This window comes from Tamandua tetradactyla, chromosome 26, assembly GCF_023851605.1.
Source record: "Tamandua tetradactyla isolate mTamTet1 chromosome 26, mTamTet1.pri, whole genome shotgun sequence".
In the NCBI taxonomy this organism is placed as follows: Eukaryota; Metazoa; Chordata; class Mammalia; order Pilosa; family Myrmecophagidae; genus Tamandua; species Tamandua tetradactyla.
In genome coordinates, this window is record NC_135352.1 from 27,129,391 (window position 1) to 27,151,309 (window position 21,919).

Genomic DNA, 21,919 nt, shown 5'->3' on the forward strand with positions numbered 1-21,919 from the left:
AATCATGCCATAAATATAACCTTAATAAAAATAAGGAAAATTTAAAAATTAACTTCTTTTGTCAAAAATCAGTTGTTTTTTTCAAGATTTTAAACATCTAATAACTCCAATAACCAATGAGAAATATTATTTGGTGGAACTACTAAAAAAAGTTACAATGTAAATATGGCACCAACACATCCTATCAATATATAAACTATAATAGTGGAAAGTTAATTATAAAAGTCTTTGTGTGATCACTTTCCTTTCTCAACATTTATCTGATACATGTATAAGCATAAGAGTTTCCTATGTAAAATAATTTCAATTTTTGTTCTCTCCACTACAAAGTTCTAAAGTACACAGTCTGTATCTGTAACTGAACATTCCAAGTGCAACAGAGGAGCTAATACCACACAACAAATACCCAACCACCTTTATGTTTCTTCTCTAAAGGCTTGTCTGATTTATTTCCAGCTCTATGTACTGATCTATAAGTCAAGGATCTTTAGAGGCCCACATATGCCCAGAGGACCCTAATCCATCTGAGGGTAGATTTTTAACTCTCTTGAGTGGATCAAATGAAAAAGACTCTCTAATTCTATTTGAAGCCAATCTGGCATGGAGATCACTTCTCCCCAAATCTAAGCAGTGCAGAGATCTATACTTTAAGCAGGGAAGAGATCATCTGGTTCAAAGCCAAACTAAACTAAAGTAGAACTATCAAATTAAGATTCTGAATAAAATCTTAAAGAGAGATACATTTGATCAAAGAGCTTAAATGAGACTTCACTTATTAATCAAATTCAACTTTACCAAGCACCTCCCTTCCAGATGCTTTTTCCATTTAGTCACTGATTAAGAACTGAAGAGGTCTTGAAACTCCTAGTCTCCTGCACTAATATAGCAGTCACTAACCATATGCGGCTACTGAAATTTCAACTAATTGAATTTAAAAATTCACTTCCTCAGTTAACCTAACCACATTTCAAATACTCAATAACCTATGTGGCTAGTGAATAATTAAACAAGCTTTGGTTTGAACTGAATTTTCTTTCTCCACCTCCTCATTTTTTTAAACAGCTTTACTGAGACATAATTCATATACCACAAATTTCATTCATTTAATGTATATCTTTCAATGGTTTTTAGAATATTGAGAGTTGTGGAACCATCACCATAATCTAAATTTAGAGTATTTTCATTACCCTATCCATTATTAGCCACTTCCCATTCCTCAATTTGTTCTCCTTCTCCCCAAGGTAGCTTGAATAGAAGCAGGCCAGAATACCCAAAGGAGTTGCAAAGGAGGACAGCTTAGAAAAAAATGAAGCATGAAAATAAGAAGTGTCTCCTGACACTGTGTGCCAGTTTGAATCTGTGGTGGACCCCAGAAAAGCCATGTCCCTTAATTCTCATTAGTATTGCTGGGTGGGAGCATTTTGATTGTTCCCGTGGAGAGGTGACCCACCCAATTGTGGGTGGTAACTTTTGATTAGGTGATTTCCATGGAGGTGTGTCTCCACCCATTGAAGGTGGAGTTGCTTACTGGAATCCTTTAAAAAAGGAAACATTTTGGAGAGAGTCCCTTTTTGTAGAGCCACAAGAAAGTCAGCAGTCACCACCACCATGTTTGCCATGTGCCCTTCCAGCTGAGAGAGAAATGCTGAACTTCATCGGCCTTCTTGAACCAAGGTATCTTTCTCTGGATGCCTTTGACTGGACATTTCTATAGACTTATTTTAACTGGGACATTTTCTTGGCCTTAGAACTGTAAACTAGCAACTTATTAAATTTCCCTTTTAAAGCCATTCTGTTTCTGTTATTTTGCATTCTGGCAGCTAGCAAACTAGAACACACTGAGAACGGCCAGTAACATAAAATAAGAAAAGTATTTTTCTGATTGAATTCATGTAAGGAGCATAAGAAAAGATAATAGTGGCAAGAATGTAATCAAGAAATCAGGATTTAAGAGATGATTACGGTTGCTGAATCTTATGCAGATATCCCTTTTTGCTTTCTGACATATTAGAGTAGACAGAAGGAAATACCTGAAATCTTTGAACTGGAATCCAACTGCTTTGATCTCTGATAATGACTGTATAGCCTTCATCTTGAGTCCTTGTGATTGTAAAAACATTGCAACTGACCCTCACTAGTACCCATTTACCCAGTTTTTCAACTTAAAACTCTTGGAATCATTAAGACAGCCCCTAATGTTTATTAATGAAGGGTCTTGAGACAGCCCAGAACTAGCGCACCCCAAGTCAAAGTTATCTTGATAACTGAAGGCGGATCTAACCAAAATGGGTCTGCCTCATACGCAGACCTACAAGTACTTCATATAACCTACAAGTACCTATACTCATTCTAAGTATTATAATGATGATCATGCCCATCATCATATTAAGCCTGCCATTTTCTTACATATGTTCTGAGTCTAAGTGTGTCATCAATCTGCGCATGCTCAATAATTAGATAACCTTTAATTACATCATCTCAGGCCATTGTGCTCATTATCCTAAAACTTGCCCATCTTTTGATACTATTAAACTATCAGAATTATTGCAGTTTGGGGAGACAGATTTTAGATCGACAGGCCATCTTATCTCCTGCTCTGCATATAGCAATAAACTCCTTCTCTCTTTGAAAGCCTAGTGTCTCAGGAATTGGTCATTTGAACGCACTGGGCAAAAGAATCCACTGCCTTTCTCCACACCAAGAAGAAATTTTCCTCTAGTATTCCCTTTAAAATATATGTCACACTATCTGAGAAAGAACCATCTTCTCTGTACAAACAATGAGAAAAAGGAGAGGAGGAGTAGAGAGCATACTCATATCAGCTCAGTTTTCTTTTCTGAAAAGACTCCAAAAACTTCCCTCCTCATTGATAGTAAAAACCATCTTCCTTATAGCAATCCGAGAGGCCTTTCATCATCCAATCCGCTGCCACCTCTCTGACCTCATGTTTGGCTTTGCTCTCCAACTCATTATTTCCAACCACATCAGCCTCCCCAAACTCCCAAAACAAACCTGTAAGCTTCTGTTCTTTGCCTCAAGTACTGTACCTGTTTTTCCCAGACACTCTCAGGCCCCAGGTCTTCGCTGGGTGGGTGTGGTCTACTCTGATCACCCAATTTGAATGCAAAATCTACCTCCCCTTCAGCAAATCAGCAATCCCTATACCCCAGCCTGCTTTATTCCAAGGTATATACCACCATATGATATGCTGTATATTTTATTTATTTGGTTAGATGAGGGCAGAGATTTAATGTTTTGTTCACTACTTTATCATTATTTCCTAATAAATGCTCAACAAATATATGTGGAATACTATATATTTTGTTTATTTATAAGTTTAGATAAGGGGAGAGATTTGATGTTTTGTTCACTACTTTATCATTATCTCCTAATAGGTGCTCAACAAACACATGCTGAATGAATATACTCGCACGATCTTCCTTACTGGGCTGAGATGAAGAATTGATGCCACTTTAATAGCTACTATCTCCATTTTCTTTTTTACACAGCTTCTGTCAATGACTCAGGGAGATAAGTAAAAGTCCCTAATCCGGAGCTTCCTTTTACTTCTATGTCTTAATTAGAACTTCGCTGGCCCAACTCTTTTGCTTCTTTTCAGACTTTACTTCCTGATGGGGACTTCGGTAGGTTGAGATTTTCATGGAAAGTCTAGTCTTCAAGGTAACAGTATTATTTGATGCCTCTCAGCTTTGAATTAAGACCTGTTCTATACTCTAAATATTAACATGTCCTTCAAATTCATGTGTGAGAGGGAATATGATAGCACCAAGCAAACTGAAGGGGGGTTTAGAGTAATTCTTATATCTAATTGTCCCTTAGGATCATGCCTGGGTAAGAAAAATACTTCCTCATTTGAGAGAAACAAACAGGAAAAAACAAAGAGTATTAAAAAACAATCTACAACACAAGAGTAGACAGAAGCAAAAACTATTAATCTAAATGCTTAACAAAAGGAAAATGTAAATAAACATCAATTCACTGAAATCATTTAAATGACCATCAAGAGTATGTTAAATGATAAAAATATTAATGAATATAAAGATTAAATTTCAAAATATGGAGAAACATATGAAATTATGCTCAGTTTAAAAACAAAAGCAGTGTATACACAACAATTATAACCTTCTAGAAATTGTAACTACATATGACTAGTTTATAAGGAAATACAGAAATGAAGCTTTTTCTTTGGTATAAAATTACATTTTAAAAAATTATATTGGCTCTGGCTGCTCTCCAACCACCACCGTGCCCTCTTCCGCCTTCACCGGCTCCTCCGCCACCAGCCTTGACAGCCTTGCCACCCTCACCTTTCCTCCTCCAGAACAGCTACTGGGGGAGTGGAAACAACAGCAGCTACCGGAGCCACGACGGAGATCAAAGGGACGGCGTACCCCATCCTGGAACGGCTGACTGTCTGGGAGAACCAGCTCCGGTGAGATCACCGAGGGGCGCGGGTTTTCCTGGGCGGGACGGCAAGCGGCCGGAGCCCTTCCTTCCTCCTTCCCAGACCAGCTGGCAGAATTGGGCAGGCGGTCCCCTTGGGCGGCGGCGGCTGGCGCGCCCACCACGCGAGGCCCCCTGCACCAACTGAGAGAGTTGGGTCGAAAATCCCCAGACTGCGGAGAACGGTGACCAGAGGGTCCCTTCCAAACACGTGACTCCCCCGTCCGGCTGGGAACAGTGCACTCTCCCAGGCTGCACAGCTGGCGCCCTTCCGCCACGCTTGGCGCCCCGGGCCGACTAGGAAATTCAGTTGGGCGCGCTCTCGTGCTGCGGCAGCCCGCGACCCTCCCCGTGTTCGGACCCCCGGGCAAGCTGGCACTCTTCCAAGACGCTTTGGCTGCCAAACCTCCCCCACGGCGAGAATTTTCCAGAGTTAAAGGACCCACAGCAACTTTTACCGGTGGAGCCTGAAGACAAACGTGTGCCACGAGCGCCACCTACTGGGCAGGATAAGAAAAACAGAACCCAGAGATTTCATAGAAAAATTTTTCAACCTGTGGGGTCCAACACCCAGGGAAATCTGACTAAATGCCCAGACACCAGCAGAAGATAACGGATCACGCTCAGAAAATTGAAAATATGGCCCAGTCAAAGGAACAAACCAATAGTTCAAATGAGATACAGGAGCTGAAACAACTAATGCTGAATATACGATCAGAAATGGAAAACCTCTTCAAAAACGAAATCGATAAATTGAGGGAGGACATGAAGAAGACAGGGGCTGAACATAAAGAAGAAATAGAAAAACTGAAAAAACAAATCACAGAGCTTATGGAAGTGAAGGATAAAGTAGAAAAGATGGAAAAAACAATGGATACCTACAATGATAGATTTAAAGAGACAGAAGATAGAATTAGTGATTTGGAGGATGGAACATCTGAATTCCAAAAACAAACAGAAACTATCCGGAAAAGAATGGAAAAATTCAAACAGGGTATCAGGAAACTCAAGGACAATATGAACCGCACAAATATACGTGTTGTGGGTGTCCCAGAAGGAGAAGAGAAGGGAAAAGGAGGAGAAAAACTAATGGAAGAAATTATCACTGAAAATTTCCCAACTCTTATGAAAGACCTAAAATTACAGATCCAAGATGTGCAGTGCACCCCAAAGAGATTAGACCCAAATAGGCGATCCCCAAGACACTTATTAGTTAGAATGTCAGAGGTCAAAGAGAAAGAGAGGATCTTGAAAGCAGCAAGAGAAAAACAATCCATCACATACAAGGGAAAAACAATTAGACTATGTGTAGATTTCTCAGCAGAAACCATGGAAGCTAGAAGACAGTGGGATGATATATTTAAGTTACTAAAAGAGAAAAACTGCCAACCAAGACTCCTATATTCAGCAAAATTGTCCTTCAAAAATGAGGGAGAAATTAAAACATTCTCAGACAAAAAGTCACTGAGAGAATTTGTGACCAAGAGACCAGCTCTGCAAGAAATACTAAAGGGAGCATTAGAGTCAGATACAAAAAGACAGAAGAGAGAGGTATGGAGAAGAGTGTAGAAAGAAGGAAAGTCAGATATGATATATAGAATACAAAAGGCAAAATGGTAGAGGAAAATATTATCCAAACAGTAATAACTCTAAATGTTAATGGACTGAATTCCCCAATCAAAAGACATAGACTGGCAGAATGGATTAAAAAACAGGATCCTTCTATATGCTGTCTACAGGAAACATATCTTAGACCCAAAGATAAATATAGGTTGAAAGTGAAAGGTTGGGAAAAGATATTTCATGCAAATAACAACCAGAAAGGAGCAGGAGTGGCTATACTAATATCCAACAAATTAGACTTCAAATGTAAAACAGTTAAAAGAGACAAAGAAGGACACCATCTACTAACAAAAGGAACAATTAAACAAGAAGACATAACAATCATAAATACTTATGCACCGAACCAGAATGCCCCAAAATACGTGAGGAATACACTGCAAACACTGAAAAGGGAAATAGACACAAATACCATAATAGTTGGAGACTTCAATTCCCCACTCTCATCAATGGACAGAACATCTAGACAGAGGATCAATAAAGAAATAGAGAATCTGAATATTACCATAAATGAGCTAGACTTAACAGACATTTATAGGACATTACATCCCACAATAGCAGGATACACCTTTTTCTCAAGTGCTCATGGATCATTCTCAAAGATAGACCATATGCTGGGTCACAAAGCAAGTCTTAACAAATTTAAAAAGATTGAAATCATACACAACACTTTCTCGGATCATAAAGGAATGAAGTTGGAAATCAATAATAGGCGGAGTGCCAGAAAATTCACAAATACATGGAGGCTCAACAACACTCTCTTAAACAACAAGTGGGTCAAAGAAGAAATTGCAAGAGAAATTAGTAAATACCTAGAGGCGAATGAAAATGAAAACACAACATATCAAAACTTATGGGACGCAGCAAAGGCAGTGCTAAGAGGGAAATTTATTGCCCTAAATGCCTTTATCAGAAAAGAAGAAAAGGCAAAAATGCAGGAATTAACTGTCCACTTGGAAGAACTGGAGAAAGAACAGCAAACTAATCCCAAAGCAAGCAAAAGGAAAGAAATAACAAAGATTAGAGCAGAAATAAATGAAATTGAAAACATGAAAACAATAGAGAAAATCAATAAGACCAGAAGTTGGTTCTATGAGAAAATCAATAAGATTGATGGGCCCTTAGAAAGATTGACAAAAAGAAGAAGAGAGAGGATGCAAATAAATAAGATCAGAAATGGAAGAGGTGACATAACTACTGACCTCACAGAAATAAAGAAGGTAATAACAGGATACTATGAACAACTTTACGCTAATAAATACAACAATTTAGATGAAATGGACGGGTTCCTGGAAAGACATGAACAACCAACTTTGACTCAAGAAGAAATAGATGACCTCAACAAACCAATCACAAGTAAAGAAATTGAATCAGTCATTCAAAAGCTCCCTAAAAAGAAAAGTCCAGGACCAGACGGCTTCACATGTGAATTCTATCAAACATTCCAGAAAGAATTAGTACCAACTCTCCTCAAACTCTTCAAAATAATCGAAGTGGAGGGAAAACTACCTAATTCATTCTATGAAGCCAACATCACCCTCATACCAAAACCAGGCAAAGATATTACAAAAAAAGAAAACTACAGGCAAATCTCTCCAATGAATATAGATGCAAAAATCCTCAATAAACTTCTAGCAAATCGTATCCAACAACACATTAAAAGAATTATACATCATGACCAAGTAGGATTCATCCCAGGTATGCAAGGATGGTTCAACATAAGAAAATCAATTAATGTAATACACCACATCAACAAATCAAAGCAGAAAAATCACATGATCATCTCAATTGATGCAGAGAAGGCATTTGACAAGATTCAACATCCTTTCCTGCTGAAAACACTTCAAAAGATAGGAATACAAGGGAACTTCCTTAAAATGATAGAGGGAATATATGAAAAACCCACAGCTAATATCATCCTCAATGGGGAAAAATTGAAAACTTTCCCCCTAAGATCAGGAACAAGACAAGGATGCCCACTATCACCACTATTATTCAACATTGTGTTGGAGGTTCTAGCCAGAGCAATTAGACAAGAAAAAGAAATACAAGGCATCAAAATTGGAAAGGAAGAAGTAAAACTATCACTGTTTGCAGACGATATGATACTATATGTCGAAAACCCGGAAAAATCCACAACAAAACTACTAGAGCTAATAAATGAGTACAGCAAAGTAGCAGGCTACAAGATCAACATTCAAAAATCTGTAGCTTTTCTATACACTAGTAATGAACAAGCTGAGGGGGAAATCAAGAAACGAATACCCTTTACAATCGCAACTAAAAGAATAAAATACCTAGGAATAAATTTAACCAAAGAGACAAAAAACCTATATAAAGAAAACTACAAAAAACTGCTAAAAGAAATCACAGAAGACCTAAATAGATGGAAGGGCATACCGTGTTCATGGATTGGAAGACTAAATATAATTAAGATGTCAATCCTACCTAAACTGATCTACAGATTCAATGCAATACCAATCAAAATCCCAACAACTTATTTTTCAGAATTAGAAAAACCAATAAGCAAATTTATCTGGAAGGGCAGGTTGCCCCAAATTGCTAAAAACATCTTGAGGAAAAAAAACAAAGCTGGAGGTCTCGCGATGCCGGACTTTAAGGCATATTATGAAGCCACAGTGGTCAAAACAGCATGGTATTGGCATAAAGATAGATATATCGACCAACGGAATCGAACAGAGTGCTCAGATATAGACCCTCTCATCTATGGACATTTGATCTTTGATAAGGCAGTCAAGCCAACTCACCTGGGACAGAACAGTCTCTTCAATAAATGGTGCCTAGAGAACTGGATATCCATATGCAAAAGAATGAAAGAAGACCCGCATCTCACACCTTATACAAAAGTTAACTCAAAATGGATCAAAGATCTAAACATTAGGTCTAAGACCATAAAACAGTTAGAGGAAAATGTTGGGAGATATCTTATGGATCTTACAACTGGAGGTGGTTTTATGGACCTTAAACCTAAAGCAAGAGCACTGAAGAAAGAAAGAAAGAAATGGGAGCTCCTCAAAATTAAACACTTTTGTGCATCAAAGAACTTCATCAAGAAAGCAGAAAAACAGCCTACACAATGGGAGATAATATTTGGAAATGACATATCAGATAAAGGTCTAGTATCCAGAATATATAAAGAGATTGTTCAACTCAACAACAGAAAGACAGCCAACCCAATTACAAAATGGGAAAAAGACTTGAACAGACACCTACCAGAAGAGGAAATACGGATGGCCAAGAGGCACATGAAGAGATGCTCAATGTCCCTGGCCATTAGAGAAATGCAAATCAAAACCACAATGAGATATCATCTCACACCCACCAGAATGGCCATTATCAACAAAACAGAAAATGACAAGGGCTGGAGAGGATGCGGAGAAAGAGGCACACTTATCCACTGTTGGTGGGAATGTCAAAGGGTGCAACCACTGTGGAAGGCAGTTTGGCGATTCCTCAAAAAGCTGAATATAGAATTGCCATACGACCCAGCAATACCATTGCTAGGTGTCTACTCAAAGGACTTAAGGGCAAAGACACAAACGGACATTTGCACACCAATGTTTATAGCAGCGTTATTTACAATTGCAAAGAGATGGAAACAGCCAAAATGTCCATCAACAGAAGAATGGCTAAATAAACTGTGGTATATACATACGATGGAATATTATGCAGCTTTAAGACAAGATAAACTTATGAAGCATGTAATAACATGGATGGACCTAGAGAATATTATGCTGAGTGAGTCCAGCCAAAAACTAAAGGACAAATACTGTATGGTCCCTCTGATGTGAACGGACATTCGAGAATAAACTTGAAATATGTCATTTGTAACAGAGTCCAGCAGGAGTTAGAAACAGGGTAAGATAATGGATAATTGGAGCTGAAGGGATACAGACTCTGCAACAGGACTAGATACAAAAACTCAAAAATGGACAGCACAATAATACCTAATTGTAAAGTAATCATGTTAAAACACTGAATGAAGCTTCATCTGAGCTATAGGGTTTTTTTTTTACTATTATTACTACTTTTATTTCTTTTCTCTATATTAACATTTTATATCTTTTTATGTTGTGTTGCTAGTTCCTCTAAACCGATGCAAATGTACTAAGAAACGATGATCATGCATCTATGTGATGATGTTAAGAATTACTGAGTGCAGATGTAGAACGGTATGATTTCTAAATGTTGTGTTAATTTCTTTCTTTTTTTTTCTTTCTTTCCATTAATAAACAAATAAAAAAAATTATATTTACTCTCTAATGCTGTTACAGTATGATTTTTTTTAAACTATAATTGTTTTAATAAATTGGAATATTTAATGTATGTCTGAAGAATGATTATACTGGCCACAGATTTTACTGGCAACAGATTTAGGACCATTACAACACATAACCACAACACAAAACTGGTTCTTACCCTTGTGCCTCTTCAGCTGAGGAAAGCTGCTAATTGTAGTTGCCTGGATTATTTCCACTACAATTTGATACCTGATTTAAAAAAGGAGAGAGAAAAGCTTGAATAGAAGAAAATATTAACAGAGATATTTTCAAACTATCTTTGGACTATATGAATATAATGCAGGAACTGTGACTACTGTCCCAATATTAAAACAATCCAACATGGATTGCGCACCTACAATGGGTGGCCCATTGTGCTCTGTGCTAGTTGCACAGTGTTTAAGACTCACAAACCTGCTTCCCCCACTCTGCTCCCTCTTCTAGAAGCATTACTACCTTCCCCTTTACTACCCGACCCCATGCTAATGGTGGGAACCTTGAGGTTAGGCTCCATTCCTCTCTCTCTGCTTCACTCTGCACTCTTTCTTTCAGTAACCAGAACCTACTGGTTCTACCTCCAAAATCTGCCCTATCCGATAAACTGGCCACAAGCCATGTGTGACCACTTAAATTTAAATTTCAGTCATGCTAGCTGGCCACATTTCAAGTGCTCAACAGCCACATGTGGCCTGTGGTCAGCTTATTGGATACTAAATATAGAGGACGGTTCCCTCATTGCAGAACCTTCTACTGGATGGCGCGGTCATCCTCAAAGCTGTCTTCTCCCCCCAACCCTACTGCCATTACCTCATTACTTCTCACTTCGAATATCATCCCAGACCATAAGAACCAGGATATCGGAGGTGGGACTCGGGCATCACTACACTGTTAAAAGCTCCCTAGGTAATTCTAATGCCTGAGTTGAGAATCATTGGATTAAAGAATCTGGTATATGTGTGTGTGACAGAGAAGACTCTAAATCAGGAAAACTAAACTAAATTAAACATTTTAAGTGCTAGCCAAGAACATATTCAGTTGGGCCCTGACAAAACTCATCTATCCCAAGTGTTTCTTAAGCGTTTATTATATTAAAATCTGCCCATAATAAAATTATATTAAATTAATTCTTATTTTGAATATAAACCCTGCAGCATCCTAGGACTTAATGCTAGATTTGGCTGGCTTTTAAAGCACAAAACAGCACATATTCTTTGGCTTTCCCACTAAAATCAAGATGAGAAACAGAAATAATTACCACAGTTATTTATACATGACCTCCTTACAAATTCACATCTTTTATTCCTCATTTCCTTCTGTATGTTTTTCAGATATTTCCTTCATGTTTTACCATTGGGCTTAAATATAACATTCTGAATCTATAACAATCACATTTGCTTTGACACCAACTTAACTTCAACAGCATACACAAACACTCTTCCTATAATCCCTCCATCCCCCCAAACTTTATTGTATTTGTTACAAATTATATCTTTATATATTATAGGTTCAAAACCATAGATTTATCATTAGTTATTATGTATCTGTATTTTAAAACCTGTAATAAGTCAAAAGTGCAGTTACATACTAAGAAACACAGTATAATTGTACATTCATAATTACACATATGGTTACCATTGCCAGATGTCTCTATTTCTTTGTGCTGTGGTGATCCACTGTCTAGGATCCTGGCCTTTCAGCCTGGAGAACTCCCTTTACTATTGCTTGTAGGGCAGGCCTAGTGATGATCAACTCCCTTAGCTTTCATTTATCTGGAAATGTCTTAATTTCTCCCTCATTTATCAAGATGCTTACATTGTTCATTTACCACTTTTCTGATATCCTTTAGTTCTTTCTCAATGTTTCCCTTTATCTGTTCCACATACTGAGGAGCTTTTGTTCTTCAAGTCTTTTTCTGCTATGTCCAAAATCTAGTCTTTGTTGAGCCCAACAGTAAAACAAAAGATCAGCCCAAAGTGAACGTGAAGTACATGTCCTTCTCTGTGTTTACTGAGCCTGCATCTTGTCCTGAGATTTTGCTTGCTTGTGGCTGTAGGAATTCCCACATTTACAGGATTTAGAATGCCCACTCTGCTTCCTATGAAATAGACTCTCTCTCCCTCCTGGTATTCATACTGCTGCATGAGTTAAAGCCCCAGGCCATATTGGTTTAACTGTTTCTTCCACTGCTTTAGCTGTCAGCAAAGTGCTTTCACCTGCAGGGCAAGTTTTGGCAGGGCAAGTCAGGGACAAGTCTCCTGGTTCAGGCTTTCAGGCTGCCACCAGTAGACTGGCACTGACAAACTGGCACCCCAGTATGCAGATAAGGATTATCATGCTCCCTCTGGAATAATTCAAAGGACCCAATAATGGGAACACAGGCTGGCTCCACACCATGCGGGGGTAAGGTAAGCGAGGGGCCAACAAACTTATTTGACTTTTTTTAAAGGGGCATTTTCGTGATTTGGCCCTCACCTAGTTAATGCAACTTTAACTCTTTTTGAAGAAGATGGCTCTGCCAGTTTTGCTAGTTGTTCAAAGATTCTGTGGGGAAACTGCACAACCTGGAGCTTCTTAAGCCACAATCTTCGTAGACGAAAAGCCTTAATTAAATAAAATTTTTTAAAGCTTCCCCTAAATTCCAGATACATAGGACAGGAATGAACAAAACCAATATGGTTCGCTGCTTTCTGGAAGCTCTGGGAATATATAAGACTAAGGGTAAAGTACTTAGCTAGTGTTCTAGTTTGCTAGTTGCCTGAATGCAACACACCAGAAATGGACTGGCTTTTAATAAAAGAGGATTTATTTTGTTAGTTCTTCAGAGGAAAGGCAGCTAACTTTCCACTGAGGTTCTTTCTTACGTGGAAGGCACAGGTTGGTCTCTGCTGGTCTTCTCTCCAGGCCCCTGGGTTCCAACAACTTTCCCAGGGATGACTTCTTTCTGCATCTAAAAAGGCCTGGGCTGAGCTGTAAGTGCTGAGATGAGGAATACCGAGCTGCTTAGGCTGTGCTACATTGTGCTCTCTCATTTAAGCACCAGCCAATTAAGTCAAACCAGTCACTCATTGCAGCAGACATGCCTCCTAGCCGACTGCAGATGTAATTAGCAACAGATGAGGTTCATGTACCATTGGCTTATGTCCGCAGCAACAAAACTAGGTATGCTCACTTGGCCAAGTTGACAAGTGAATCTAACTAACACATGTCTACCCCTTGTCAACTTGGCAACTTCAAGCATCACCTTAAACAGCAGCAAAAAATTCTCTTCTTGCTGTGGACCTGTGAATCTCAAAACAAGTTATCTAATGCCAATATGCAAAGGAGGATAAACACAGGATCCATAGGGAGAAACTAGAAGGAAAACCTGCAGGCAAACACCATTGGATTTCAAAGTCTAAAAGTCACTTATCCTTCGGCGTTAGAAAGTGGCAATCCCACTCTTACTCAGGGCCTATGCATGGCCCACCTCTTTCCAAATCAACCTCGGGGAACATCGAGGAGGCCACTTCTTGGCTCCACTCTCTCCAGGCATCAGGGCCACCCCTGGGCTCTCTGCCATTTCTGGGGCACATGCTCAACCCCTCCATGTGGTGGCAGCCAGGCTCTCCCAGTCCCCCAAGGAGTGTGCACTACCTTCTCCAAGGCCTGAGGCCGCACAACTCTTCCACTGCAACAAGATGAGAGGCTCATCCTCACCCTTCAGGGTAAACTCACCCTCTCCATGTATATGGGTGGGTCCACTCTTCTGGCTGAGGTTTCTTGGCTTCAGACCCAAGCTTCCATGGTTCTCACTCTGCAAACTCCAATCTCTCCCTTTTGTGTCCTCCTTTGTCAAGATTGGCAGTGGTTCCGTTTACACCAACGGTCTCTTCAAATACTCCAGGACTTCTTCACCAATCTCTTCACAGTTCCTCCAAAGTCTTCCCCTTAGCCATCCTAAACACCATTCCAACAAATCTGATATTTGCAAACGGCAGCAGCACCCCACTCCTGGTACCAAATCTGTTCTAGTTTGTTAGCTACTGGAATGCAACACACCAGAAACGGATTGGCTTTTAATAAAAGAGGACTTATTTTGTTAGTTCTTCAGAGGAAAGGCAGCTAACTTTCCACTGAGGTTCTTTCTTACGTGGAAGGCACAGGTTGTCTCTGCTGATCTTCTCTCCAGGCCTCTGGGTTCCAACAACTTTCCTCGGGGTGACTTCTTTCTGCATCTCCAAAGGCCTGGGCTGAGCTGCAAGTGCTGAGATGAGGAATGCCGAGCTGCTTAGGCTGTGCTACATTGTGCTCTCTCATTTAAGCACCAGCCAATTAAGCCAAACGTCACTCATTGCAGCAGACATGCCTCCTAGCCGACTGCAGATGTAATTAGCAAAAGATGAGGTTCATGTACCACTCACTGTCTTATGTACGCAGCAACAAAACTAGGTATGCTCACCTGGCCAAGTTGACAACTGAATCTAACTAACACAGCTAGTTAGTAATATTTATAATGATAAAGATTACTCAAAAATAAATGTTTGAGACTGAGACTTTAAAAAAAACTTGTTTTATTGTAAAATATTGACAACTGAATCTAACTAACACAGCTAGTTAGTAATATTTATAATGATAAAGATTACTCAAAAATAAATGTTTGAGACTGAGACTTTAAAAAAAACTTGTTTTATTGTTTTATTGTAAAATATTATATATAATATATATTAATATATATAATATATAATATTAATACATAATAATTATATGATATAATATATTTATATATTATAATTATATATTAATATATTATATAAATATTAATATAGTAATATTTATATAATATATTAATATATAATATATATATATTATATACAAAAAAGTAATAAATTTCAAAGTACATTGTAACAAGTAGCTATAGAACAGATTTCAGAGTTTGGTATGGGTTATAATTCCACAAGTTCAGATTTTTCTTTCTAGCTGTTCCAAGACACTAGAGACTAAAAGAAGGATCAATTAATGACTTAGCAGTCATACTCATTTGTTATATCTTATCTTCTCTGTTTAACTTCTCCTTCGATCCTTCTCCTAGTCTTTTGTTTGTTCTTAATTTTTTAATTGTATATACAAAGCAAAGGAAGAAAAAAGCAATAGTCTTCAAAGCACTCCTCAACAAGTAGTTACAGGTCAGATCCCAGAGTGTGTCATGTGTTATCATACCATCATCTGAATTTTCCTTCTAGCTGCTGTAGAACATTGGAGGCTTGAGGAATATATATATTTACATATATATTATATACATATATTTTTTGGGGGGGAGGGAGGGTGCATGGTCTGAGAATCGAACCTGGGTCTCCCGCATGGAAGGCAAGCATTCTACCACAGAACTACCCGTGCACCCTATATATATCTTTTATCTTCACTTTTTTCTTTTTTTATGAAAAATAACATATATACAAAGAGGCAATAAATTTCAAAGCACAGCACAACAATTAGTTGTACAACAGATTTCAGAGTTTTGTATGGGTTACAATTCCACAATTTTAGGTTTTTACTTCTAGCTGTTCTAAGATACTGGAGACTAAAAGAAATATCAATATGATTCAGGAATCATATTTATTTGTTAAGTCCTAGCTTCTCTGTATAACTCCACCACTACCTTTGATCTTTCTCCCAATCTTTAGGGGTATTTGGGTTATGGTCATTCTAACTTTTCCATGTTGGAAAGGGGTATCAACAATATATGATAGAAGGGTGGAACTAGCTGATGTTCTTGCAGAGTTTGGCCCCTCCGGGTTTCAGGAATTATCTGGCCTAGGAATCTATCTGGAGGTTGTAGGTGTCTGGAAAATAATCATAGTGTGAAACTTCTGAATCAGATAGACCTGTATGTGTTTTTTAGGGTTAAGAGGAATGGTTTTGGCTGGAATTTGGCAAACCATGTTAATTAGCAATATCTAGCTGAAGCTTGCATAAAAGGAGCCTTCAGAATAGCCTCCTGACTCTATTTGAACTCTCTTAGCCACAGATACATTATTTTATTACATTTCTTTTCCCCCTTTTTGTCAGGAAGGTGTTGTTTATCCTATGGTGCCAGGGCCAGGCTCATCCCAGGGAGTCATGTCCCACATTGCCAGGGACACTTTCGCCCCTGGATGTTATGACCCACAACATGGGGGTAGAGGCAGTGGGGTGGGGGTGGAATAATGATTTTCCTTGCAGAATTGGGCTTAAGGAGAAAGAGGCCACATCTGAGCAACAAAAGAGGTTTTCTGGAAGTAACTCTTAGGCATAAGTATATAGGTAGACTCAGTTTCTCTGTTACAGAAATAGGCTTCACCAAAAGCAACATTTGAGACAGTATCATGGGTTTCCTTGGTGGCAAAAATTAATAGTTTCATATTTTTAAGACATTAGTTTAAAAAATGCAAAACTACAAGTACATTTATGATTGCAGATATTCAAAATATGTGAGTATACGAACCAGGACTACAAGGCAAAAACAAATATTAGGAAAATGAAAAGCAGCTGTGTTACAATGGCAGAATTAGAAGACCTTTTTCTCTTTTCAAAATGGTATTTATCAGGGGTGTCAGAATAGTTCAGTGATAGAATTCCTGTCACGTGGGAAATCCAGGTTTGATTCCCAGCCTGTGCATTTCCAAAAAAAAAAAAAAAAGAAAATTCAACAAACGGTACTGCAATAACAGGATAGTCACATGGAAAAAGAACGAAATGTGACCTCCACTATACAGCATACAAAAAAAAAATGTTATCTATCTATATCTACTTCTACCTGTGCAAACTAAACTTACCTTCTTCCCTGCATAGTAAGCTCTCCTTATCACTTCATTTCTGCCCTAGTGCCACCATCCATCTATCCTTCCACGTTCAAAATATTATCATTTTAGATTTACCCTACCAGTAAACATCAGTCTCAATGCCCTATTAATCTGTTATTTGCCTATGTTTTCAAATCAACTCCTTTATATCTTCCTTCTATCACTGCCCTACTTCAGCCCTTCTTCTCACATATGAGTCTCTGAAATCGTGAAACAGTCTTCTAATTGGTCTCCCTGACTGCAATCCTTCTTCTTTCTACCATGCAAACCATCCTGAAACACCCATCAAAACTCCTTCCTAGAAGACCACTTTCATTTTTCCCTCCTCTGCTCAATACATATGGAGCAACCTCCCTTCAAGACTAAATTGACATCCAGCCTGCCATGTGCTCCACAGCTTGGCTCTAGCCCTCATAACCAAATCAACTTCTTCTCATTCTTTTATATAAACCTGTACTGAAGCCAAGTTAGTTTCCTATATTGCTCTCTCAAAACCGCAGTTATTCTCCAGGCCCTCGCCCAAGGCTATATTTCCTCATGGGAGGCATTCTCTCTACTTGTCCACCAGATCTTACACATATTACTTCTTCCCTCAAGCATTCCCCAATCCCTCTAATCTGCATTATTATCTCTTCTCTGAACTCCTATATTACTTCTGCTCTATAAAAGTACCTGTTTAGAAATCAGAAAAAAAGATAGATGATAAAGGGTGAGATGGTATAATCTAAGAATGCCTAGAGTGTATAATGATAGTGACTAATTGCACAAATTTAAAAATGTTTTGCATGAGGAAGAACAAAGGAATATTATACTGCAGGGTGTTGAAAATAGATGGTAATTAATATTTTAAAATTTTAACCTATATGTGAGACTAAAGCAAAAAATGTTTATTTGGTACAAAATTTATACTTTGACTAGTGCAGTTTCTAATATAACTTATATGGACAGCTTAATTGAACACTATAAGTACAAGGAACCTTGAGTAGGGCATAAGATTTTGTAGGTTTATCCACAGTGATGCCCCGATAAATTCCAGAGTGATCTGAACAGTGAGTAAAAAAGTATTTGCAAAGTCCCCTTTGGGGAATGGTAAGAAAGGGGGAAAATTCAACTTTCCCAAGTGGAGAATTCTTGATATTCTCACAAGCAGTGGGGACAACCAAAGCAATAGGCTGAATCCCCAGTCTTGGAGTTTATTCATATGAAATTCAAACCCACAAAGGATAGGTCAAGAGCCTACTTAAAATTAGGCCTAAGAATCAACCCCAAGAGAACCTCTTTTGTTGCTCAGATGTATCCTCTCTCTCTGGCCAACACAACAAGCAAACTCACTGCCCTCCCCTGTCTACATTGGACATGACTCCCAAGGGTGTGGACCTTCCTGGCAACATGGGACAGAAATCCTATAATGAACCGGGACTCAGCATCAAGGGATTGAGAAAACCTTCTCGACCAAAAGTGGGAAGAGCTAAATGAGATAAAATAAAGTGTCAATGGTTGAGAGATTCCAAACAGTGTCAAGAGGTTATTCTGGAGGTTATTCTTACACATTTAACAGATATCACCTTGCTAGTCAAGATGTAATGGAGAGGCTGGAGGGAACTGCCTGAAAACATAAAGCTGTGTTCCAGTAGCCATGTTTCTTAAAGATGATTGTATAAAGATAACGCTTTCACAATGTGACTATGTGATTGTGAAAACCTTGTGTCCGATGCTCCTTTTATCTACCTTATCAATAGACGTGTAAAACATATAGCATAAAAATAAATAATAGGGGGAACAAATGTTAAAATAAATTTAGTAGATTGAAATGCTAGTAATAATGAAAGGGAGGGGTAAGAGGTATGGTATGTATGAATTTTTTTCTGTTGTCTTTTTTATTTCTTTTTCTGAATTAATGCAAATGTTCTAAGAAATGATGATGATGAATATGCAACTATGTGATGATATTGTGAACTACTGATTATATATGTAGAATGGAATGATCAAAAGTTAAGAATGTTTGAGTTTGTTTGCTGGTATATATATTTTTTTAATTTAGAAATTAATTTTTAAAAAAGTACCTATCTATCTACACTGTTACTGTTTGAAAGAGTCTCATTATTTCCAGAAATGATGTGTCATTTTAAGGATGACATTCCTTAAAATAATGACATATTTGAGCCCATGACAAAATTGTGACTCTGTCTATTATAAAGATGTCCCAAGGTTACAATAAGAAATGGATGAGGGCATGTTAGACTTTGATGATCTAGGTTTGTTGCAGTTTCTTATGTTTCCTCATCCAATCAATAATAGGAAAACTCACATAAAGAGCTATTTCTTTTTCCTCCCCAAACAGATCATAAGCTATTTAAAGCTGGAGGCTGGGTCTTACATTCTTCTAAAGAATCTAACCTGGCACTGAACATACGATAAGCGCTCAGTAAATATGAGCTAAATTAATATGACTTAAATTAGACTCTAACACTTACAGGTATAAATAATATTCTGAACAATTTGTTCTTGATATTCTTAGTGATTCATGCTCTGGGAACAAATGACTCACCAATGGTGCCAAAGAAATACACAGCATGCGAATAAAGAGTTAAGCATTTAAAATAATATCACAAAATAATTATACCAGCTAACATTTATAGATCCCTTCTATTAGTATCAGGTTCCTATTTAGATACTTGAATTTACATTATCATATATAATTCTCACAATAAGATGCTGTAATTATCCCCACAATACACTGGAGGAAATGAGTGCTTGTGTGGATTAAGAAATCTATACAAGTTCCCATTATTTTTAAGTACTAGAGCCAGAATTACATTCTAACTCATGCTCTTCACCACTTTCGCGCTACCCTAAAATCCATATATAGATAAATGTTTATCTTGAAAAATGCCTTCCAAAGCATATAAGCATGGCCAAAGCCAGATAATCTTCTAAACCCTACTGCCTTCTACGCTCTCTTGGGCATTCTGGTTTTGCTAAACAAGACAACATGAAACACACTCCAGCTCTTTCCTGACATCCTGATTCTACTTTTTTTCCCTCTTTCACACAAGCCCTTCCCCTTGTCTGTATTTAAATTATATCCATTCTTGAACACTCATTTCACGGCCACACTTTTCCTAAGCTTTCTTAGATTCCACTCTTCTGTGACATGAAATGTTTGCCCCTACACACTTCTTTAGCTCTTTACAATCCATATCAGTTCTTAATATTTTGCTTTATAGTTTAGCTACTTATATCCACATAAGTCTCCTAAGCTGGTTTAAAAAGGCAGAATCGAAGAACCTTTATATATATCAGACACTCTTCCCTTAGAGTTTTGCATATATTGAACATTTGAAGATGATTATTGAATTTGTGGAATTCTTTTACTTGACACCAAAAGGCAAAGAAAGAAGTGAGTGATTTTTTCATTCTTATTTTTCTCAACAAATCTCTTAAAACATACGTCGGAATGCTGGCTTTCAGTGATGGCATGGGCTTCCCCAAACTCTGGGAAGTTGTTCAGGGTTAAGTCACTCACTCTGCTTTCTTCCACCAGAGGAGGATATATAGCTCTGAGTTTGGTTCACCAAACAGGAAAACTGATATTTGTAAATATTCTCTTAATCAGAAGTGCATTGATTGTTACTATATGCTTGTCCAAAATAATCATATATGGAAGCAGCATAATACAAAATTCAGCTGTGTTGTAACTGTGACAAGAATCTACCTACAGAGGCCTGTGATACATGGCTGTTGGGAAAATATGGTTGGTCCTTAAGGAGAGTCTCGAGTCAGAACCTACTGAAAACTCTGTAGGTCTTTCACCAGGAAAATTACCTCAACACAAGACAAGACATCATCAACATGGTAATATAAGACATTACCTGGAAAAACCTCAACTCAGAGTCAGCTATTAAAAGGACCAATCCCATTTGCTTAAAATTCTGGAGGATGACAGAGACTGAAGGATTCCACAAATGCTGAATCAGAAAAAAAGAAAAGAAAAATACTCTCCAAGAACAAGTAGGAAATTTCCATCCTGGGCCAGAGAGTCTGCACCCCTCACTTGCTCCCATGCAGCCTGGGAACTGGACAGAGGCAGCATGTTCCACGTCCCTCCAGCCTCGGATGCAGACTATAGAGCCACACACAGCAGGGACACAGAACCCCATGCATATCCAGGCACAGGGAACCAAGCCCATAGATGCCCATGGAAGAACACAAGCTGCTGAGTCATGCTGCATAAAAAAGGGCCCCCAGAAGAAAGAGAGAGAGAACCAGAACTATTAGCAACAGGTACACTCACTCAATCCACTTACTGTTGGTTGGACCAAGTAAACAAAAAAATGGACGTTTCTGGATTGACCCAATCTGGCTTCCTGGAAGGGATACCCTGACAGGAAAGAAACCAAAAGCAGAAAATTCCCATAGAAAAAATAAGGGGTGGGGGGTTTTTAACTTCTGTAAAACAGGATGGGTGCCAGAACCAAAAAGTAAAGGAAAATGGGACACTGAGTAAGGAAGAGAATTTAAAGAAATCATAGGAGTAAGGAGAAAATTCTGCATGAATAAAACAACAGATCAAGTTTCCTAGAGAAAGAATAGAGGAATAGAAGCTATTTCCATAGGTGAAACAACTGCACAAAAAAGCAGTCATAAAAATTATACTCATATCCAGGGCAAGAATCAGAGAAAATCTGAACAGTTAAACACAGGCTACCCTACAAG

General features: G+C 38.2%; 1 protein-coding gene across 6 annotated transcripts in view; it reads right to left on the reverse strand.

The window, feature by feature from the left end:
- The window catches only part of SNX25 (sorting nexin 25), a 185,824-nt gene that overhangs the window by 65,827 nt on the left and 98,078 nt on the right, over positions 1–21,919 (reverse strand). For all 6 annotated transcript variants that reach the window (XM_077144246.1, XM_077144245.1, XM_077144249.1 and 3 more), the window contains exon 6: positions 10,525–10,595. In XM_077144246.1, the coding sequence (XP_077000361.1) occupies positions 10,525–10,595 (71 nt within the window). The remainder of the gene's footprint in view (positions 1–10,524; positions 10,596–21,919) is intronic.